Raw genomic sequence first — 24,930 nt, forward strand, 5'->3', positions numbered from 1 at the left:
ATTTAGTTTCGTCCAGCAGCCATCTTGTCTGGAGTTCCCATCTTGGTTCATTTGTAGTGAATAGGAAAGTCATTGTTGCTTTAACGCCAGTAATGTTGATTTCGTATGTTTTATCTTTGACCTTGGCTCCCATATGAAGCCTGCAGAGAAGGCACAGGGAGTGAGAAGGGAGGGTGGCAAATATGCTTGTGGGAAGGCCTCCCCCATCTCCACGGGAACATTCTAGCCAAGAGAGATAAGGCCACCTGCAAACCTAATGTGTGAAGAATTATAATGATGTATCTGGAATATATAGTGTCTGTAATTGGCTGAATAAGAATTATTGTCACATTGTCTCTGATTGGTTAACCTCAAGCCTACACCCCCTCTGAATGATATTATTATAGTTTGCGTTTGGAAATAAACCTCCAGAGGAGTATTTTGAGCATATCAGCAGCGTCTGTGTGTTATTTCTCCTCTCTCGATATATATCAGTATGAAATATCCTGATTATGATGCTGGATAAAGTGCCTGGCCTGAGAGTCTGTTGGACTCGTCTAAATTTCAGTCTAATATATTTTGAGCCATTGACTTCCATGACAACAGACAGCCCTGTGGTCCTTCAATAGACAGACAGCCCTGTGGTCCTTCAATAGACAGATAGCCCTGTGGTCCTTCAATAGACAGACAGTCCTGTGGTTCTTCAGGTCCTTCAATAGACAGACAGCCCTGTGGTCCTTCAATAGACAGACTGCCCTGTGGTCCTTCAATAGACAGATAGCCCTGTGGTCCTTCAATAGACAGACAGCCCTGTGGTCCTTCAATAGACAGACAGCCCTGTGGTCCTTCAATAGACAGATAGCCCTGTGGTCCTTCAATAGACAGATAGCCCTGTGGCCCTTCAATAGACAGACAGCCCTGTGGTCCTTCAATAGACAGACAGCCACAGACAGCCCTGTGGTCCTACAATAGACAGACAGCCCTGTGGTCCTTCAATAGACAGACAGCCCTGTGGTCCTTCAATAGAGTATCTGTCCATACAAGTATGAACCACGATCGCATCACCGGCATTTCCTGTGACGCCATCAAAGGGTATACCTTCAGTCTTTCCCTTTGACTACTGCGATCAGTGCTGATTGCTGTATTTAAAGGGTTAAGGGGCGAAGATCAGAGGTCCCTCTGATTTATGCCATTAGTGCCGGGCTGTAACTGTGTATTTGTATGGGCACACTGGCACTACTTGTTATACGTCGATAAGGTGTTAATACACTGTATTAAAAAAAAATATAACATGGGCATATTTGGTATCCCAATAACCAAACAATCCGTAGAAAACAGTTATCACATGATTTATGGTGATCGGTAAATGGCGTGAAAAAAAATGTAAATACTGAGAGCTTTTTTTCTGAATATCCCCCGTAATAAAATATTATGTGTATCGCAAAACATTGCCCAACAAAAACTTTCACTCTACCCGCCAAAAACAAGACCTCTAAGGGTAATGTTCACACGGCTTATTTTCGGCCGCTTTTCAGGATGTAAACGGTCGAAAAATCAGAAGCAGAACGCCTCCAAACATCTGCCCATTGATTTCAATGGGAAACATGGCGTTGTTCCGACGGGCTGTTTATTTACATGGCCGTTTTTAAAAATGGCCACGTAAAAAAACGCCCGCGAAAAAGAAGTGCATGTCACTTCTTTAGCCGTTTTTCATTGACTATAGAAAAACAGCTCCAAAACGCCGTGAAAAACGCGACTTGCTAAAAAAACGCCTGAAAATCAGGAGATGATCTCCCTTGAAAACCGCTCCGTATTTTCAGACGTTTTTGGTTGTTGGAATGGAGTGCAAAAAAACTACAATTCTTCTAGCGATCAGAACAAGTTATCTGAGCAGTGACAATGTTACATTGCTACCTTTGCGGCAGGCAGCTGCTTCGCGCCTACTTAGGGCACGTTTACACATCTTTGCTGTCTTTTGGTAAAAAAAAAGCAACCCAGGAAAATAGTTAAAACTACGGCACAAATACGACTTGTGAACATAGCCTTAGAGCCACTGGTGTCATTATCGGTACATAGTACGCTGGGTAGATGAAAAGATGTTGAGGCCTAATGGGGGCCACTGTGACTCTATCGCTCAAAGGCCCACATAAAACCGGAGCCCGCCATGGGCGCACCGTATTGTGGATCCCTATAACAAAGATCCATAATTCGACCTTTTCCAAGTTTTCCGCATTGGAATCAGCGCAAATTTAGTTTGCTGCGTCCAGTTGCTTTTAATGGGAAACTGATCCGTTGTTTAGACAGGGTGTCATTTCCAGCGGGCGGGTTTGCAATCCGCCTTACTGAAAAAAAAAAAGAGAAATGACATGCCGCGAAAACAGCATTGGGTAGCCACACGCAGATTAAATCCATTGAATGGCTCTAATCTCCGTGCAGAATGGCGGATGCTATTACCGCAAAACTGCCGCAGAAATCCGAGGGTGAGCTTTAGATTTTGGCCAAATCCACATTGTATTTCTCTGCAGTGTGAACATAGCCTGACTGTTGAGTTCTTAGATGAATTGTTTTAATCGTTGCTGTTGTTCCTCTAGTAGTGGCCTCTTAGCCGTGAAGTATTTACAATGGTGCTGTTCCGGTGTCGTGAAGCTGCGCAGCCTTTACACTGAGACACCTACGAGAAGCCGCCGGGCGAGTGACCCCTCTACTCCGCAAGCAGCGTCACCTGATCAGCGGCGGTGACGTCACACACACACCAGGTGATTGCTCCTCGCGAGAACTGAGCGTCCAGTGACAGCTGACACTTCCGGGAAGATGGCGGCTTGGAGAACGGGATTCCCAAGTTTTGTTCGTAAATTAGTGGCCCTTGGGGGCCCTGGGATACGGATATCGCCAAGATTGACACGTATGGCTGGAGTGGCCGTGGCCGGTGCTGGAGCCGTGTATTCCGGGCTGTTACTGGTGAAGAAGAGCGGATACCAGAGCACGGGAGTGTTGCGGGTGTGCGCACAGGTGAGGGGGCGGCTGTGGGACCTGAGTGCGGGTTATGAGTGTGTCCACGTCTGGCGGTGTCAGCCCTGTTCTCCATACCTGTCTGTAGTGTAGAAGTGTCTACCCTGAGGTGGAACTACAAGTCCCAGCATGACCCGAGTCTTCTCTACAGACCGAGTCTTCACGTGTCTAGTGATTCATGTTTTGTGATGGGCCTGTCATGTTTAATGAATGGCTGGAATTTTATATTTCTGTATAATATTAATAATTTTTAATATTAACCTGTGATTATAAAGTATTGATATATTCCACAGTGAAAGTCAATGCAAGTGTCATGTGACTGGCGCTGCTTTATTTCTATTATGTGTAATATCTGATAGTTCACCAAGCGGCTCTTCTGATTTGGGTTCGTCCACTTTTACAACAAATGTATTAATTTTTTTTCTTATAATTTTTTTATTACTCCAATGCATCTAAAATAAAAGATTAAGAAACTTTGCGAATAGTCATGATTAAAAATATTCAACGGTTTTGTGTATACAGCTCCTATGCAGACCTGTGTCTCCATGGTTACAGACTATAAACAAACCCTGTGTAGTCTGATCCAGCAGTTGTTCCGTCCGTCCCCTCCACCCCTATTTTACTGTCTATAGTAACTACAACTCCCAGAATGTCTGACAAAGGTCATTGGGCATGGTGGCTTCACAACAGCTGGAGTGCCGAAGGTTGCTGACCTCTGGTCAATAGGTCAGCAAGAAAAGGCCTGATTTATCACAAAGGTGATTGTTTGCTATGGGCAGCAAGGACAGTTTTGATTAATGAAAGTCTTCTTTGTAACCGTGGAGACACATAGGTCTGCAGATCTATTAATCAAGACTATTTGCAAAGTTGCTTAACCCCTAGGTGCGCCAGGACGCAACTGTATGTTCTGACGAGCGGTTACTTCCCACACCAGGATGTACAGTTACTGAGACGTGCACGCTGTCAGTGACAGTGTTCACAGGGAATCGGGAGATCCGCTGTCCCCAACAGCAGACACTCCCCTGTCACCGGCAATGAACCCATAATAGTGGTCCAATGACGGCGATCAATGTTATTGGTGGATCTGTACAGATGCCCTGATCACATTGTATTTATGTTTAAAACCATTCCCGGTACAATAGCAGAGGCCCATTGCCGACGATTGCTGTGATTGGTCCCTGTCTCCTACTGCTGTAATCCTTGCTCTCCTTGGGTCCCTGTGTTAACCCTTATTGTCCCTGAAGTTCCCTGAGTTAACCCCTTGCTCTCCCTGAGTACTGTCCCTACTCCCTGAGTACTGTCCCTAAGTTAACCCTTGCTTCCCTGAGTGTCCCTGAAGTTCCCTGAGTTAACCCCTTGCTCAACATGAGTACTGTCCCTAAGTTAACCCTTGCTTCCCTTAGTAACCCTTGGTGCCCCTGCTGTCCCTGAGTTAACCCCTTGCTGAACCCTGTTTACCCTTGCTGCCCTAAGTACCCTGCAGTGACCCTTGACATGCACATCCCCAGGTACACAGAAACCCATTCCCCTTGTTCCTCCTTATCCCGTATTAACCCTTAGTGTATAGGGATAGTTATATTAGGAGGGAGTGGGACAGAGATAGTGAGCGTGTGAGAATTAACAAGTAACTTATGTGTATTGTGTTGTAACGTAACTGTATTCATATGTATGTTTAGGTAAGTGGGTGGCGGTATAATTAGGATTGTGATACCATGTTTATACTGTACTGTGATTAGTTACTGTATTTTATATATGAGAGTGATTACTGTATGTTAATAAATATTATCTTTATTTACTATACGGTCTTATTCCCATGAGTAGCAGCAGTCAATTAGATCGACGTTAGTATAAGGAAAATGTAGGTGACCCTGATTATAAAGGCGGTAGTAATAGTGGGTGTCACTAACCAGTGAATCCCACTATTACCCCACCCCCTTTAACAGTTGACCTGAATGATCAGGTTTTAAAACCATATAGTGCCATGCGAAAAAGTAAAATGGGTACAAATTGGCAGTGTACCTTGTCCAGATGGCACTATACAATTAATTTTAAATTTTCCGTAAAGCTGGCCACCGAGGTACATATTTGGAGTACCAAGTAGTGTTTCCCGAATTGTTCCTGAGCAGAACTTTCCAAGTGAAGCGTCAGGTACAGCAAAAAAACGCAGGGCACAAAAAAGGTGCCGTGTCTGCACAGAAAGGGGTATCTGAAAAGATACCCTATATCAGTGTGACACCTGCCATCCAAACCCGGACTCTGCATGAAGGACTGCTTCCGCATCGAACACATCTCTTTGGATTAAAAACGTTATACTTTTAACCCCCCACCCCCAACACTCCCTTTATTATTCTGGTCTTTTACCCATTTTTATAATTGGACACTAAAAAAAACGTTTAACAAAACGAAAAACCCTCATTATAACCCTAGATGAATACCTAATACTCTAACAAATGTGTATGATCTGCACAATATTTGTATGCCTATGCTTGTGGCCAAAAATCATCCAAGTAAAAATAAGGCCTCAAAATCCTTGTGGCGCTTCTTCACTTCCAGGCACTGCTAAGTGTCCAGACCACCTATTTAGACCACTTAGGGGGTATTTCTGAACTCAGAATAAATAGCCCAATAAATGTCGGTGCTTTCCTTCACCAACATGCTCAGTGTCTGAAAAACTTGTTAAAAATGTAACATTTTATTTTTCATGCCGGAATTCCACCTAATTCAGCAAAAAAAAAAAAACTGTGTGGTCATAAAAGTGATCACACCCCTAGATAAATTGTCTGATAGGTGCAGATTCCAAAATGGGGGTCACTTCTTGGGGGTTTTCACTGTACTGGTAACTCAGGAGCTCTGCAAACGCAATATGGCACCCGAAAACCATTCCAGAAAAACCTGTGCTCCAAATAGCGCTCCTTTTATTCTGAGCCCTGCCGTGGCTCCAAACACCTGTTTATTACCACATATGGGGGAGGGGGGTATTGTCGTAATCGGGAGAAATTGCTTGACAAATGTTGGGGTGCTTTTTCTCCTTTATTCCTTGTAAAAAAATAAAAAATTCCATGTTTTTTTTCACACAAAAAAAGTTTATTTTCATTTTCACAGACTAATTCCAATAAATTCAGCAAAAAAACTGTACCCTAGATAAATTCCTTGAGGGGTGTAGTTTCCGGTCACTTTTGGGGGATTTCCAGTGTTTTGGCACCACAAGATCTCTTCAAACTAACATGGTGCCTAAAGTATATTCTAAAAAAAAAATGAGGTCCCAAAATCCACTGGGTGCTCCATTGCTCCGGGGGCCGGTGCTTCAGTCCATTAGCACTCTAGGGCCACATGTGGGATATTACTAAAAACTGCAGAATCTGGGCAATAAATATTGAGTTTCATTTTTCGAGGAAAACCTTCTGTGGTACAAAAAAAATGTATTCCAAATAAATTTTGGCAAAAAAAAAAATGAAATTTGGAAATTTCACCTCCTACATTCATGTGAAACGCCTAAAGGGTTAAGAAACTTTCTGAATGTGGTTTTGCATACTTTGAGGAGTGAAGTTTTTTAAAATGGGGTCATTTATGAGGACTGTCTAATATATAAGGCCCTCAAAGCCACTTCACAACTGAACTGGTCCCCGAAAAATAGGTTTTGTAAATTTTCTTGAAAATGTTCGAAATTGCTGCTAAAGTTCCAAGTTTTTTAACGTCCTAGAAAAATAAAAGGACTTGAAGAAAAATGATACCAACATGAGGGAAATTTTAACTAGTAACTATTTTGTGTGGTATTACTATCTGTTTTACAAGCAGATACATTTAAATTTAGAAAATTGCACATTTTCCCAAAATGTTTGTTTTTCACAAAAAAATACAGACTTTTCGAACAAATTTTTTCACTAATATAAGTTACTATGTGTCACGAGAAATCTCCGAATCGCTTGAAAAGGTAAAAGCATTCCAAAGTTATTACCACATAAAGTGACACATGTCAGATTTGAAGAGGTTAAAGGGGTTGTCCCAAGATTAATTTTTATCCCCTAACCACAGGATAGGTGATAACAGGCTGATCATTGGAGGTCCAACCGCTGGCACCTACAGCGGTCCCGAGAACGGGGGTCCCGGTCCTCCGAATGAATGGAGCGGCAGTTTGAGCTTGCGCCCTGCTGCTCCATTCATTATTTATGGCAAATATTTAATCTTGGGACAACCCCTTTAATTTTAGACACATTGGTGCAATAAAAAAATTGTATGTAAAGGTGGACATAGCTTTTTAAAAGAAGTTTCCCACTATAATATATGCCATTGATGTCTGATCAGTGGGGCTATGGTCCTTTCAGCTTGTTTCCAAAATAGCATAGCCCTCAACTTTGAAGATAGCGATGCAGCCGAATGTGACGTAACCCTTCAATCTAGGCCTTATTTGGGGTCCCAACAGTCTTACTCCCACCGATATTGGTTGAGAAACCCCAGCAGTTGCCCATAGCCGCCAATCAGCCCCCAGCTTTCATTTTTCTGAGGCCCTTTGAAAAATAGAAGCAGCAACTTCATTGGTTTCTAGGAGAGACGGCTCTTTTCCTGCATACAAGCTTTGATAAATTCCCCCTGTTGTCTGTTAAAACCGCTTCGGCCTCTGAGCTCTGAGATTGAATGACACCGAGACACATACTAGAAATTTGTAAACCCCCCCCCCCCCTCACTGAAAGCTAATAAATATTTCCAAACTATTTACATGTTTACCCAATGGAGAACTGGAATTTTCCTAAATAGGTGACATTTTAATTGACTCCTGGTATCGCCATTAAAAGGGCCAAATAGGTATTGGCAAAAAGGTTAATGGGGTATTAAGGTTACAGAATGTATTTACAACTCCTCTCCCATGTATTGTGGGGGGTGCAATAAAGTATGCCTGATGTTTTGCACCCTCCCTTATGCCCCTTTTACCTCAATATTCATTCCGTGGTTTGTATAGCGGTGCATATTCCCATTGTTGGAAGTTCTGTGACTCGTCCGCTTCTGCAGAACACATCACTGGTTAATTTTCATCATATTGGGATGGTATTGAATTGTATAGACCACTTTACATTGTGGATAGGGCAACTGTAAAACAGTCACATCCTGATTTTGTATTAAGGGCCTTTTACTCTTGCTGATATTCGTCCAGTGTAGCGAGTGCCGATCAACGAGACATCGTTGATCGGCGCTCGTTTGCTCTTGTCACACAGCGCTATGGCTGGGGACGAGTGGTCGTTACTCCGATCGCTCGTCCCCATACATTATTATCATGTCGGCAGTTCGTCTCCCTGTTTACACAGAGAGATGCGCTGCCGACACCGATAATATTTCACTTTTTTAAAACTATACAATCAGCAGATGATCGAGCGTTTGCACTGTTTACACTGGGCAATTAATGGCAATGAGTGTTCTTTTTGTACGCTTTACTTTCTTTTGCCACATATACACGTTTTGCTTGCATGCACTGTTTAGTTTGAGGCTCTGTTCACACTTACACCACCGGTTTCCGTCAAGCGTTCTGGTATTTTTTACTGCAAAAAAATGTTGAATCCCAATTAAAGGGGTTGTCCAGGAAAAAAAAAAATTCTAAAAAGTGTCCCCCAGCCTTAGTTTGCCTTCCCTAATACCCCCTATTAAACTTACCAGTTTGTTTGATTTCCATCGTCATTGCTGCTCTTTCTGTTTGTTTACATCCCTTGCTGTCTGTTTCCTGTCTTGTAACCCACCATACCCATGATCCCCTGTAATGTAGATGTTACCTGCAGTCCTATGTAACACCACAGATAACACACTGATAACTCTCTGATTACAGATAATGTGGTAGATGTTGCCTGAAGTCCTATGTATCATCACAGATAACACAGTGATAACTCTCTGAGAACAGATAATGTAGTAGATGTAAGAGACAAACACATGCAGAGACACAGACAGACAGAGAGACACACACACTGTAACATATACACATACAAAGACAGAGACACACACTACACACACTACACACACTACACACACTACACACACTACACACACTACACACACTACACACACTACACACACTACACACACTACACACACTACACACACACATATACACACAGACACTCACCATGTCTCCTTGCTGACAGGTCAGGACGGGCTGTGGGCGGAGCTTCCTCTCTGCTTCTCGGCGTGTGTAACAGCAGAGCACAGAGTAGAGGCAGAGCTGGAAGGCTGCAGCACTGGAGTGGACCTGTCCCCTGACCTGAGTCATCTGACCTCATGTCACTGACGTGAGGTCAGGTGACAGGTAATGTGACTGGACTGGTCCACCCCCTGCCGTCACAGACCCCAGTCAGAACGCCATAATTTCCTGGCTTTTCCTAAAGCTGCTGCAGGTGTCCGACATAGGGGGCGCCTATCAGCAGCAATCAGCTGCTCTTCGGCGCCCCCCCCCCTTCCCTACCACCTAGTTGCGCCCGGGGCACATGCTACGCCCCTGGCCTCAAGAGCTACGTGTTGGATAATCCCTTATGAAATCCTACTATGTGTAGGCTTTGGCAGCGTATGATCTAAAAGTGCCGATGCTGCCACTGTACCTCGCAGACTGGGCTAGTCCTACGCAGGTGCCGTCCTTTTTCACTGTGAACACGCATAGGCGCGCTCACTGTGAAAAGCTACATAGGCTGGGCGGGCAGTAATCAACCAGCACACGCCGAAACGACACGTCACCAGTGACGTGTCGTATCCCATCCGAGGTCTCTCTTGGGCGAGACCATGTTATCGAGATACGACACGACAGTGGAGGTGCCTGAAAAAGTGACGTCAGAAGTCATGTGATCCAAAGAAAAGAACAGCCAGAGCGGAGAACAGAAGCAAGATTGCACGGGTAAGTATATTATTCAACTGTAAATATGTGCAATGTGTGTTTAAATTTACTGAAAAAATAAATCTCGTCCAACACCTTTAAGTCAATAGGGTCTGTTAGGATCCATTTGGCTCCATTATAAATGGAAGCGAAGACTAAATATTGAAGTCGGATTTGCCTATGACAAATCTTAAAGGTGTTAGCATAGCCTAAGGGTTCATTCATATGTTGCAGTTGAAACCACATCCGAAAACCACCTGCATTTTTACTGCGATGTGCGGTTGCGTCTTGCAACCGCAGCTAAAAACGCACAAAATTGCTTTAAAAAAACCTCAAATTTTCTGGGTGCGTTTTTTTTAGATGTGGTTTTAACCGCACCATAACCACAACGTCTTGGACCCTTGGTATCTTAGAGAAGACGTGTAAAGAAGAATCTGTATTCGAGTGCATTTGGCAAGACAAGAGTTGCAGCGCTGGCAGCCCTATTCAGGGCAAGTATTTGGCATTCTACCCCCGTATCCGTATAGAAGGAAGAAGAGCGTGAACAGTGCGAGCAGTCCCGTGCACGTTGCAGCGTCTAATAAGAGTCTTTTTCTTTTGAGCAATGATGGTGTTAGGCTGGGTTCACACATAGTGTAAACTCGGATGTAAAATACGGCAGTTTTTCACGGATCCATCATAGACTTGAGTCTATTGAGGGATCCGTGAAAACGGACAAAAATAGGACATGTCCTATTTTTTCACAAGCCTTTCACACGGTCCGTTTAAAACAAAGGCCGTGTGAACAGCCCCATGGAAATACATGCAGCTGTGTGACCGCCGTAAAAAAAACACCTGCCGTCACACATACTATATATACACGTTAGTCTGAATAAGCCCTAATGCCGTAGCAGCAAAGTGCATGAGATTTGAACAAAATGCGTAAAAAAACCCGCTGAAATTTTTTTCAGAAATTGATCTGCGGTGTGTTTTTCTTTTTTTTGTGCAGCATAACATCTGCCATTCTGCCTCAAAAACTGCAACTCACAAAAAAAAGTTTCTACCTACCCAGAACGCCCGGCTTCCAGGTTTGCCGTTTCATCCCATGTGAGTGCTGCAGCCAATCACAAGATGCAGTGGTCACATGGGATGAAATGTCATCCCAGGAGGCCGGGCAGCAGGACGACATCAGAGGGACGTGTCGCCATGGCTACGAGTAAGTCTCTCTCTCTCTCTCTCTCTCTCTCTCTCTCTCTCTCTCTCTCTCTCTCTCTCTCTCTCTCTCTCTCTCTCTCTCTCTCTCTCTCTCTCTCTCTCTCTCTCTCTCTCTCTCTCTCTCTCTCTCTCTCTCTTCATCTCTCTCTCTCTCTCTCTCTCTTCATCTCTCTCTCTCTCTCTCTTCATCTCTCTCTCTCTCTCTCTTCATCTCTCTCTCTCTTCATCTCTCTCTCTCTCTCTCTCTCTCTCTCTCTCTCTTCATCTCTCTCTCTCTCTCTCTCTCTCTTCATCTCTCTCTCTCTCTCTCTCTCTTCATCTCTCTCTCTCTCTCTCTCTCTCTTCATCTCTCTCTCTCTCTCTTCATCTCTCTCTCTCTCTCTCTTCATCTCTCTCTCTCTCTCTCTCTCTCTTCATCTCTCTCTCTCTCTCTCTCTCTTCATCTCTCTCTCTCTCCATCTCTCTCTCTCTCTCTCTCTCTCTTCATCTCTCTCTCTCTCTCTCTCTCTCTTCATCTCTCTCTCTCTCTCTCTCTTCATCTCTCTCTCTCTCTCTCTCTCTCTCTCTCTCTCTCTTCTCATCTCTCTCTCTCTCTCTCTCTTCTCATCTCTCTCTCTCTCTCTCTTCATCTCTCTCTCTCCCTCTCTCTCATCTATCTCGCGCGCACAAGCACGCCGTGGCTACGAGTAAGTATATCTATCCATCTCTCGCTCGCATATCTCTATCTCTCTCTTCAGTGAAGCGACGTTCCCCTCCCCCAGCACCACACACATGATCCTTCCCTTCCCTCGGACTTCTGTTTTATTTTCCCTCCTCAGCTGGTCCTTCGTGTTTATTATCGAGCTTGTTTCATGGATAGTTCAAAGTGTTGCTTCTAAGGCTCACACTTGCCGCGTCATAAACATAGAAATAGCAGCTGCTGCTGTAATCCCGCCGCTACCAGCTTAATAAAGCGCCGGGCTCAATCTTTCCTCTTTTTATACTTGGGTTTGATACATGAGATGCAGAAATGTAGGGATTCTGTAAGTTTGTTTCATAGAGACATAATTCTCTTCTCATTTTTTTTCCCCTATACATGACTGTATACTGAGTTTTTGAGTCCTAGTTTACATTTTTTGGCTTATTATCTTTGGGATATATTGATTAGAGGGGAACTTTTAACTTTTCTTTACCAGTTTTCTTGGGTAGAAAACTCAAAAACATCACAGAAACTGGCGCAAATTATTATCCCTTTCTGGCACACAGAGGCTGTCACAGTTGTGCAGGAAGTGTGACAATAACCCCTATTTGACTGCGTCGTAAGACACTTCTTTGCTTCTAGTTTACAATCTCCCCATGCACTAAGTACTCGGTGGGAGTTGTGCTACAATGTAGAGCATGATGGACGCAGAAGCCCGATCCTCTAAAACTTGGAGGTAGATTTCAGACTACCTTAGACACCCAATAGACAACAAAAACCCCATAGCTGGACAATTGCTATAATGTTTCCCTCCAGCATTGAAAATGTTTCACATGTCAGACGTTTTTCTCTGTGGGGGTCCATGCACTGCGTCCCACTATACTGTCCCTTCACTCAGCGATCACTGGGTGTCCTAAACCAGGAGTCCCCGCCAATGAGAACTTCTGTACGACATGTCCAGAAGTTGTAAAAAAAATGTAGACATTTTAGTGTATGTATTTATTCTTGGAAATGTAATCAATTTAATCATTGGATTAATGATTAACCCTTTGTGTAGAATGTCTGCAGCCATAGTGCTTTATGCTTTATCAGGAGTACTGATCCTGTGGCTTATGTCTGTACAGTACATGTTCTGCACAAATGCCAATAGCAGCGTAATTTACTGGTGTATTGTGGCTGTTCAGAAAGCAGTGCCAGGAGAGGTGAGTATAGACTTTTTTTTTTTTTTTCATGAGGACAAGACCTTGTACGGTCCGGGTTTGCGGTCCAGGCTTTTTTAAATCGATCACAGAATTGCGTATGACACTCCGCGGCCGTCTGTGCCGTAATCACGGGCCGTGCATGTGGCTACGGCCGGGTGCATGACGCCTTAGGCTGCCCAAGTAAAAATACTATTTAACCCTTTTCTTCGGGGGAGAGGGACTTTACTAAATTATGAGATCCCAGGAACCTCCAATCTTGGTCGTTTGATCCAATGGAAAAGTGTAGCAGTTGCCCGTAGCAACAAGTCAGACTTCAGATACCATGAAGATGAAAGACTCCATGTGGCTGCTATGTTGAGCCGAGCTGCCCATAAGAAGGGGGTTTGTCATGGCGGCCCAGGTCTGTCCTGCGTGAATGCATGTTAGGGCAGGTGTTCTCAAGCTGCTGCCTTCTTATAGTATAGATTTAATTTACTGCCATAAAGACATACCACTACATTAAATTCATCGCTAACCATTCTTGATCTCAAAATGGTGCTTACAAAGAACTCTAGAAAAACAGAAAACCTAGACTGTCGAAATGTGGAGGGATGGAAATTAAAAAGAAAATTCAGGGTTTTTTTAAGATTAAATTTGGCTGCTCCTAAAAGGGTTAAAGAGCTGTAAGGGTTTTCCCCAGAATATTCTTTCGTCAGCACAGGTCCATCCAACATCGATCGTTTTGATTGACGCTCATGAACTGATGCAGATTTCTTGTGATTAATTGTAATGCAGCTTTTGCTGTGTTTTTTAATCGATCTGTACAGAATCAATGTGTATTACGGTAAAAGTGCTTATTCATTAGGATTTGGTTCATGTCACTCAATGTACTGGTCTCTATTTAGGCCGGTGTTGTACATCTATACGAGGTAAAAATAACGCTGCTGGGAAGACCTGGGGTGAGTTACAGGCTGTGCTTTCCACGTGTCGTGTGATTTGGTGGCCATCTTTACTGAGGGCAGACTGTGATATCTTGGGCCAGTCATTTGTGCTATTATTAACGGCAGATGCTGATTGCATAGTTGTGAAATAATTGTAGAAGGTGGGTCCGGGACCGTTGGGGATAAATTACAGTGACTCGTGAACTTTCAGCTCATGACAGCTGTGGTATTTTTGGTGTTCAATATGGCGCAGCCGCGCAGGGATCGATGGAACATGCATTAAAGGGACACATCACAAATTGGACTGCAGGTTTTTATAGGAATGTGTCCTACAGCATTGGAAATGGTGATTGTAGGGTAGGGACACACATAGCAGCCGTTACCTACACATGGTTTTACCGTAATTCGGCAATTTTTTTTTAAATAATTGACATTTTCGCAGGTTAAAAATGCACGCACATTAACAATCAAGATTTGCAGTTGGTGTTCGGCCGCACGGTGGCTAGCTACGTGGGTCCCTACCCTAACTAAAGAAACATTGGAAATGTTTACCAGTCTTTTCAGAAACCTGAATTTGTGGCGGTCGATGCCCGAACATCTGAAATGTATAGCTTCTCTTTTAGAGGCTACATGAGTATCTCCCAAATGACGTGTATCACAAAATTTCTCTGCGAAACGGACCCCCAAATGGGCGGAGCTAATGTAAATATGCCTAAAAGGGGGCACTTCTGGGAGGTTTGTGGCCATTTCTGGTTTGGGGCAGGGCAAATAACTGTCCTGTGAATGGGGATTCAGATGTTGGGTGGTATGGCAATAAGGGTAAGTGAGAACATTCATTTGAAGGTCAGAGATGCATGGGTAATTTCTAGTATCATGGGTGGAAAAATGAGTGTAGACCTCAATAGAAAATAACCCAAAAAGTTTGTACCTTCCTGTAGTATCCTGATCACACTACCATACTCTCCTCACCCATTGCACGCGCTAGGGAGGCTATTGTATTCTATACGTTCCTGTGAACGCACTTTAGGTTCACTGCCGTACTTTCCACACTTTAGCTCTGCCATGTCCATTGCCTGCACACTACAGCATCATGTGTGGACTGAACCAATATTTATGCCAGCACTGCCTATGGCTATACAGGAAGCTTTTGGTCACATGATCAATCGTCTGATTTCTAAACTTTGTGATCGCAGGAAATTCACAGCACTGTCTGCACAGACCTTACTATAATCATTTTCATTTTATGTGCACAGCATGCTAATGTAAGGAATAATAACTCCTAGAATGCATTGCAGCAGCTCCGCTAAGCTATTGGGGTCTACGAAAAAATTGTTGATTGCTTCCACTACTAAAAAGGGAAAATGTGAGTCTATAAGGCCTCATGCACACATCCTTGTCACACGGACCACAGGCGGATGGCTTCCGTGTGCGGTCTGTTTTTTTTTAGCGGACCATAGAATAGAATAGGGAAAACAGATCTGCGAAAACTGACAAGAATAGGGCCTGCTGTGAGTTTTGCGGATCGGCGCACGAAACACGATGTGTGCATGGTCCCATAGAAATGACTGTCATTGTGCCATCTGTTAAAAAAATGAATAGAACACTGTAGAAAATAATGTGCAGTAAAACATGGATCCTAGTGGCTTCCCTGTGCGGTATGTTTTTTTTTTTTGCGGACCTATGTACTAGAATGGTAAAGATGGACCGCAAATACAGGCAAGAGTCGGACATGTTCTGTAATTTGTGGAACGGAGACACAGATCCGCAAAAAAAAAAAAAACAGACGTGTGAATGGCCCCATAGAAATAAATAGTTCAGTATTCTATCTGCTAAAAAAACAGTTCTTGGCCGGATGAAGACGCTGGTTCAGCGTTGAAACGCGTAGTCTTTTACAATAAATTATTTATTTTTGTATTTCAAAACACTGGAACTGCTTCTACCTTTATTACCAGCAGTGCCGTTTATGGTCCACCAATTTTTTCTTCCTGCAAATAAAAAACCTGTTTGGACACCTGAAGAAAAACCATGTAATAGAGGCTGTAAGGGTCCCATTGTACGGCCCGATCTGGGATGGGAAAACCAGCAAGGAGCAATGCTTCGCTATGTATGCAGACGAGCGATTGTTGATCCAATCGCTCGTCCCCATACGTTTCCATCATGTCGGCAGCACATGTTTACACAGGGCAATGATCGGGAACGAGTGTTCAGATGAACGCTCGATCATTGGCCCGTGTAAGGCCCCATGCACACGATGTAATACGGGCCGCAATTACGGACCCATTCAGTTCTATTGCCCGCGGACACCTGTCCGTATTGCTACGGATAGGTGTTCGTGTCGTAGAAATGTACCGCATAAGATAGAACATGTTCTGTCTTCTGCGTTTTACGGGCCGTGCTTTCATACTTTTTATCGGAGAACGGGTCGAAAATGCGGCCCGCGGCCGGCCGTACCCGCAATTATGGGTCCTGATTACAGGCACGGCCGTGTGCATGAGGCCTAAAAGGGCCTAACTCAGGATCAGTGTAGGATATGTAATGTATTTACGAAATTACTCAACTTTTTGTATAGATTGTCTGTAAACTGCGCAGACATAGGACACCTTTCCATAGCCATGCACTGGATTTCATTAAGCTAGAACTCGCCGGTTACTAATAACGTTTTTGGACTATTCCATGAATTTTCTAGCATTGTGTTCCCTCTGATGTGAAGCTGATAATAAAGGCCTCGCAGGCAGTAATCAGCGGCGTTCCTCTCCTCTCTGATTGTGTTTGTGATACTGCTGTAGACCTGCTGGACCAGCCAAAACTATACGATCTTTGATTTAAAGTGTTACAGAAATCTAACCAGCTCTGCCGAACTGAAAACAATAAAATACTCAATCTGGGAAACAGAAAGCGTATATGAATCCTAAAACACCATGATTAAAGGTTTTATGGAGCAATGCAAATTAATTGCAGCTTTTGGGTTTTCTCATGTGTTGGACTGGAGCGTGAAATGAAAAGGATCTGTATTAATCTGCCGATGCCAAGTCATCAGTGATCCTACTGGAGGAGAGCGGCTAATGAGAAGTGTTCACAGCACTTTATACGTGTTCATGCTACAAACATTCGATCTTGTACTGCACAGATTTGCTTTCGGTTTATTGTTTCAGTTCTTGTTTGATCGTTCTACTTTATATTTTTATAGTAGTCCTTAACCCCTTCCCGACATTTGACGTACATGTACGTCATGGAAAGCATTGACTTCCCGCAAAATGCCGTACATGTACGTCAAACGTTTGGCACCGGCTCAGAAGCTGAGTCGGTGCCATCATGGTCGGATCTCAGCTGTATCTTACAGCTGACATCCGACTGTAACGGCGGGGACCGAAATTAGCTTCGATCCCCGCCATTAACCCCTTAAGTGCAGCGCTCAAACGCGATCGCTGCACTTAAGGTGTTTGCAGCTCATCGGAGCCCCAGCAATGAAATTGCCGGGGTTCCGGTGGCTGCAATGGCAACCGGAGGCCTAATACTGGCCTCCCGGTCTGCCTAGCACCGAAGCCGGTCAGGATCCGCCCGGCGGCGGAGCCTGATCGGCTTCCGTAGCTGCCGGCAAGATGGCGCCGGGTCAGGAGCTGATCCGGCGTCATCAGCGGTGGAGGTCAGCTGTACTGTACAGCTGACATCCACCTGTAACGGCAGGAACCGGAGCTAGCTCCGATCCCTGCCATTAACCCCTTCGATGCAGCAATCGAAAGCGATTGCTGCATCGTAGCGGTTACTAGCAGATCGCCAGCCCTGACAGGCAATCGGGACTGGCGACTGCTGTTATGGCAACAGGAGACACAATGGTCTCCTGCTCTGCCATTACGGAAGCCGATTTAGGCCCCGCCGGGAGGCGAAGCCTAAACGGCTTGCTGTCAGTGAATGACTGACAGATCTAATACATTGCACTACATAGGTAGTGCAATGTATTAGAAAAAAAAAAATCTGACCGTTGGACCTTCAAGTCCCCTAGTGGGACTTGAGAAAAAGTGTAAAAAAAGTATCAAAAAAGTATAAAAAAGTGTAAAAAAAAGTGCAAAAAATAAAAGTTTGAAAACAATAAAAGTTTCAAGTAATCAAATAAAACACATTCCCCCTTTTACTCTTATCAAGTCCTTTATTATTGAAAAATAATAATAAACCATATGTATTTGGTATCGCCACGACCGTAACGACCGGAGGTATCAAAATATTATATTATTTATTGCAGGCGGTGAACAGCGTAAAAAAAAACCGTAAAAAACGTTACCAGAGTTTCTGTTTTTTGGTCACTTTGCCCTACAAATATTACAATAAAAAGTGATCAAAAAGTCGCACGTATCCAAAAATGGTACCTATAAAAACTATTGCTCGTCCCGCAAAAAACAAGCCCTCATACACGTCCGTCGACAAAAAAATTAAAAAGTTATGGTTCTCATAACTTGGCGACAGAAAAAATACATTCTTTTTACAAAAGTAATTTTATTGTGCAAAAAGTTGTAAAACATAAAAAAGTGCTATAAATTAGGTATCGCCAGAATCGTACTGACCCGCAGAATAAAGTTAACATGTAGTTTATAACGCATGGTGAACGCTGTATAAAAAAACAAAAAAAGCTGTGCCAGAATTGCGTTTTTTTGTTTACCTGGCATCCCAAAAAATAGGATAAAAGGTGATCAAAAAGTTGCATGTACCCCAAAATGGTACCAATAATAACTACAGCTCGTCCCGCAACAAACCAGCCCTCATACCGCTACGTCTATGAAAAATAAAATTAGTTATGGCTCCAATAAGTCAGGAAATAAAAAAATATGCAGTTGTGCCCGAGGGGAACATTTCTTCTGTTTCAAGAGGCGATTTATCAAGGACCTAAAATTAGGGAACCACGAAGGGGAGGGCCCAAACATATCCGCTGGAAGCGACGGTGCCCGTATTATACCAGGACAACACTTTCCCTGCAAAATTCCCCAAACTACAAAGGAGCGGGGTGTGGACCAAAAGGGGGATAAGAAATGACACCATTTATCAGTGTGACACCGGCCTGTGCAGAAAGGATTGCTTCACAGCTTAACACACATCTATGGATTATTTTTATTTTTTTATACCACCTGACTATGCCCCTTATATACTCCGCCCCGCTTACATGTACCCCCACATTATAAAACACCAGCAATACTCAAACAAATATAGTACCAAGCAAAATCCGCTCTCCAAAAGCCAAATGGTGCTCCCTCGGCCCTGAACCCTAGAGCGTCCCCAAACAGCAGTTTCCTTCAACATATATGGCATCGTCATACCCGGGAGAACCCTTTTAACAATTTTTGGGGTGTGTGTCTCCAGCGTCATAAGCTTGGCATGACATATTTGCCACTGAATGGCATATCTAGGGAAAAATATAAATTTTTAATTTGCACCATCCGCAGCGCATTCATTTATGGAAAAGACCTGTGGGGTGAAAATGCTCACTACACCCCTTAATTAATGCCTTGAGGGGTGCAGTTCCATAGTGGGGGTCACTTATCAGGGGTTTATTTTTATTATTTCACATCTGAGCCTCTGCAGTTGTGAACCAATACTTTGTAAATCGCCAAATTAGGCCTCCACTCCGCATGGTACTCTTCACTTCTGAGCCCTGTCATATGTCCAGACAAAAGATTAGGGTCACATGTAGGGTGTTTCTAAAACCGGGAAACACCGCATAATAATTAGAGAGCTGTCTTGTTATGGTGGCACAAGCCGGGCACCACATATTGGCATATCTATGGAAAAAAATCCCATTTTCACTCTGCAACATTGAGCGCACACTAATTTCTACAAAACACCTGCAGGGTTAAAATGCTTACTACACCCCTTGGTAAATGCATTGAGGGGTGTAGTTTCCAAAATGGGGTCACTTCTGGGGGGTTTCCACTGTTTTGGGCCCACAGGTGCCCAGAAACCAATCCAGCAACATCTGCACTCCAAATGGCGGTCCTTCCCATCTGAGCCCTGCGGTTTGCCCAAACAGCAGTTTATGACCACATATGGGGTATTGCCGTACTCGGGAGAAATAGCTTTACAAATGTTGGGTTCTTTTTTTCCTTTATTTGTTGAGAAAATGAAAAAATTTGCGCTAAAGCTACGTCTTATTGAAGAAAAAGGACTGTTTTTATTTTCACTGCCTAATTCTAATAAATTCTATGAAACATCTGTGGGGTCAAAATGCTCACTACACCCCTAGATGCATTCCTCAAGAGGTGTAGTTTCCTAAATGGAGTCCCTTTTTGGGCGTTTTCATTGTTTTGTCCCCTCAGGGGCTTTGCAAATGTGACCTGGCCTCCGCAAATCATTCCTGCTAAATGTGATCTCAAAAAGTCAAATAGTGCTCTTTCCCTTCTAAGCCCTGCCGTGTGTCCAAACAGCCGTTTATTACCACATGTGGGGTATTGTTTTACTCGGGAGAAATTGCTTTACAAATTTTGTGGTGCTTTTTCTCCTTCAGTCCTTCTGGAAATGAGAAAAAATTAGCTAAACCTACATTTTCTTTGAAAAAATGTAGATTATTATTTTCAGGGCCTACTTCCAATAATTTCTGCAAAAAAACTGTGGTGTCAAATCGCTCACTATACTCCTAGATAATTTCCTCAATGGGTGTAGTTTCCAAAATGGGGTCACTTGTGGGGGGTTTCCACTGTTTTATCCCCTCAGGGGCTTTGTAAATGAGACATGGCCTCCGAAAACCATTCCTGCTAAATTTGAGTTCCAAAAGCCAAATGGCGCTCTTTCCCTTCTCAGCCTCGCCGTGTGTCCAAACAGCTGTTTATTACCACATGTGGGGTATTGTTTTACTCGGGAGAAATTTCTTTACAAATTTTATGGTGATTTTTCTCCTTTAGTCCTTGTGGAAATGAAAAAAAATTAGCTAAACCTACATTTTATTTGAAAAAATGTAGATTTTCATTTTCACAGCCTACTTGCAAAAATTTCTGCAAAAAACCTGTGGGGTCAAAATGCTCACTATACCCCTAGATAATTTCCTCAAGGGGTATAGTTTCCAAAATGGGGTCACTTGTTGGGGGTTTCCACTGTTTTGTCTCCTCAGGGGCTTTGTAAATGTGACATGGCCTCCGCAAACCATTCCTGCTAAATGTGAACTCCAAAAGCCAAATAGCGCTCTTTCCCTTCTCAGCCCTGCCGTGTCTCCAAACAACCGTTTATTACCACATGTGAGGTATTGTTTTACTCGGGAGAAATTGCTTTACAAATTTTGCGGTGCTTTTTCTCCTTTAGTCCTTGTGGAAATGAGAAAAAAAATCGCTAAACCTACATTTTCTTTGAAGAAATGTTGATTTTAATTTTCACGGCCTACTTCCAATAATTTCTGTAAAAAACCTGTGCGGTCAAAATGCTCACTACACCCCTAGATAATTTCCTTGAGGTGTCTAGTTTCCCAGATGGGGTCACTTTTGGGGGATTTTGACTGTTTTGGCACCGCAAGAGCCCTTCAAACCTGACATGGTGCCTAAAATATATTTTAACAAAAATAAGGCCCCAAAATCCTCTAGGTGCTCCTTTGCTTCTGAGGCCGGTGCTTCAGTCCAGTAGCACGCTACGGCCACATGTGGGATATTTCCTAAAACTGCAGAAACTGGGCAACAAATATTGAGTTGCATTTCTCTGGTAAAACCTTCTGTGTTATAAAAAAAAATTGTATTAAAAATGTATTTCTGCAGAAAAATATGAAATTTGTAAATTTCACCTCTACTTTGCTTTAATTCCTGTGAAATGTGTAAAGGGTTAAGACATTTTCTAAATGCTGTTTTGAATACTTTGAGGGGTGAAGTTTTTAAAATGGGGTGACTTTTTTGGGGTTTCTAATATATAAGGCCCTCAAAACCACTTCACAACTGAACTGCCCCCTGTAAAAATGTCCTTTTGAAATTTTCTTGAAAATGTGAGAAATTGCTGCTAAAGTTCTAAGCCTTGTGAGGTCATAGAAAAATAAAAGGATGTTCAAAAAACGATGCCAATCTAAAGTAGACATATGGGTGATGTTAATTAGCAACAATTTTGTGTGGTATAACTGCCTGTCTTACAAGCAGATACATTTAAATTGAGAAAAATGCTAATTTTTGCAATTTTTCGCTAATTTTTGGTGTTTTTCACAATTAAATACTGAACATATCGAGCAAATTTTGCCAGTAACATAAAGTCCAATGTGTCACGAGAAAACAATCTCAGAATCGCTTGGATAGGTGAAAGCATTCCGGAGTTATTACCACATAAAGTGACACATGTCAGATTTGAAAAATGAGGCTCTGTCAGGAAGGTCAAAAGTGGCTAAAGAGGGAAGGGGTTAAAGTCATTGCAACGTTTTCGTTTTTAGTGTTCTAATAAAGCAACTAGATTAACCCAATTAGGACCAAGCATGGTACATATGTCATAGGGGGAGGGGAGGTTGTATGAAGTGGGCTTATGGGCTGAGCCCGCTTCATACGCTGCGGGTGTCAGCTGTACATTACAGCTGCTACCCTGCTCTAAGGCCGGGATCGGAGTGAACTCCGATCCCAGCTTTTAGCCATTTAGATGCCGTGGTCAATAACAACAAGCCGTAAGAAAGAGATGAGTAGCCCCTTCCAACAGCCCACTGGCCACACGATGTGGTGCCGATGGTTGTCATGGCAGCCTGGGGGTTCAATGAAGGCACACGTCTGCCATCTTTACGCTCCTATTAAGCCCGGCCAGAGGAAGGGCTTAATAGGAGCCGGTAGAAAACACACTATACTTCAATACATGGGTGTAAAAAAGATCTGGGCCTCAAAATATGGTAACACAAAATTAAGAAAACATAAAATGAACTGTAGAAATTTGGTATAGCAGAATGAAGTTAACATGTCAATTTTACTGCAGGGTGAACACCATAAAACACAAAATCCAAAAAACAATGGGGAAATTACCCCACAAAATAATTCTTCAAAGTTTCCCAGTACATTATATGGTAAATTTAAATGAAGCCATTAAAAACTACACCTCGTTCTGAAAAAAACCATTCATACACCTATGTCAATAAAAAATTTTGGCTGTTGGAAGGTGAGGAGGGAAAAATTGCTGATCATTAAAGGGTTAAAAATGATCCTAACCTTGTGTCCACGGCTCCTTTGCAGACTTGTGTGTCTATGGTTACAGACTACAAACAAAAACCCAGTGTAGTCTGATCCTGCAGTCCTACTCCATTCCATCTGTGTCCTTCTTGTTAACACACGTTGGCTAGGTTGCATGAAAGGGTTACATTAAATTCCTTGCTTGTCTTCAACTGGCACCTGTCACGCACCCGATGCTGATCGATGTCATATTGATCCAATCCATTTGCTAGACAGAAGTGGTGCATAAGGTACTTTGTCCTTTCTGGTAATTTATGTGGTTGTATTGAATGCTAAATTAGTATCCATATATATATATATATATATATACTCCATATCTTCTACATTTTTGGTACAGTTCTTATAGTGGTTTCCTAGTTTAGAAAAAACATTTTCATATATCCTATTAGGGAATCTTGAGTTAATAGAAAGGGAACCCCTGTTCAGGATCCTTATCTATTGGCCAGAGTGGTGAGCTGTTTCAAAGGGCGCATCTCGCTCTGGAGGACTTTTCCTGCTTTACGCAGACAACCCATTGATTTGAATGAGCACTGTGTAATGCTTAATTTTTCTTGTGGTGGTGCTGCAGGGATATTGAACCATTACTGCCAGGTTTCCCCACAGATTACAGCTGATCGATGGGGGTCCTAGCAAGGGCACACTTTACAATCTGTTTATTTTTTCAGGGGACTCTTCTAACGAGTAGGGATTGTCCAAATCTGACAACCCTATTCTGGAGCCTTTGTTTCCTAAAGGAAAAAACGGACCTCGTGTTTTTTTTATTTATTCGTTTTTTTTAAACCCTTCTTGCATTCGAACGTAACTATATGCCCGTTTTAGTGGTTGCCTTCCACAAACGGGTGTACGTTTACATCCACTGGGTGGCACAGGAGCCGTGCCTTTGCTAAGCGCAGTCGACCACTCGCTGCAGCGAGCAGAATTGGACATCCCTCCGATCCCGGCTGTTTAACCCTTTAGATGTCAGTCAATAGCGACTGTCACCTAGGTGGTTAGAGGAAAAGGAGCACCCTCTTTCACCCATCGGCCCCCCCGAATTCGATGGGATGTTATGGCAGCCAGTGGCATAACAACGGCCCCTTGGCCTGCCATAGCTGTATAATTATTAGGCACGGCCTAATAGATTGTCTGTCCGGTTGTTATTAATGCTTTGTTATACTAAGTATACCAAAGCATTATATCGGCGATAAAAAGATCACGTTGTAAAGTCCCCTATTGGGACAAAACCTAAATTTAAATAAAGTTTAATTTAGTCAATTAAAAAAAAGTGTTCACGTTAAAAAAAATTCCCTTTTTACACGATTTTAACCGCACAGTGATAGCCGTAAAAGAAACCTGCAGGAAAAACAATGGCGGAACTGCTTTTATTTTCTATTCCCTGTCCCCCAGGAAAAAAATGATAGTAAAAGTTAATGTATATGTACCCCAAAATTGTCTCCATTTAAAAAAAAAAATATAATATGACTGACCCTGCAAAAACAAGCCCTCATACAGCTACATTGACGAAAAATAAAAAAAAGTTGTGTCTCTAGGGAAAAAAAAAATTCTGTTTCCCCAGAAAAAGTTAATAAATACGTTATATGTATCCCAAAAGGACGCCATTGAAAAATATATATAACTTATCCCACAAAAAACAAGCCCTCATATGGCTACGTTGACAGAAAATAAAAAAAGTAATGGCTCTCGAAATGCGGCGGCGCAAAAATGAATCCTGCGATTCTGAAGACAAAATAGGCTCGATTCTGAGCGGGTTAAAGTCCTTCAAAAGGGTTTTCCTACAATGGATTTAAATGGCATATTGACTACGCTATATATGTTTTGTTGCTGGAGCTCTAACCTCTGGGACCCTCGCTGATCCCAAGAATGGAGATACCCTGTTCCTGATAACTAGGTTTTTATATATATATATATATATATATATATATATTCCGACATGTGGAAACTGCCACCATTCTTGGAATTG

The 24,930-nt window shown here is 42.9% G+C and overlaps 1 protein-coding gene across 2 annotated transcripts in view; it reads left to right on the top strand.

Moving 5' to 3' along the window:
- Positions 1-2,723: 2,723 nt before the first annotated feature.
- Positions 2,724-24,930, top strand: part of MICU2 (mitochondrial calcium uptake 2) — a 270,394-nt gene continuing 248,187 nt past the window's right edge. For both annotated transcript variants that reach the window (XM_075851627.1, XM_075851628.1), the window contains exon 1: positions 2,724-2,988. In XM_075851627.1, coding sequence (XP_075707742.1) covers positions 2,791-2,988 — 198 coding nt within the window. In that variant the 5' untranslated portion in view covers positions 2,724-2,790. The remainder of the gene's footprint in view (positions 2,989-24,930) is intronic.

Source organism: Rhinoderma darwinii, chromosome 2 (genome assembly GCF_050947455.1).
Source record: "Rhinoderma darwinii isolate aRhiDar2 chromosome 2, aRhiDar2.hap1, whole genome shotgun sequence".
NCBI classification, from domain to species: Eukaryota; Metazoa; Chordata; class Amphibia; order Anura; family Rhinodermatidae; genus Rhinoderma; species Rhinoderma darwinii.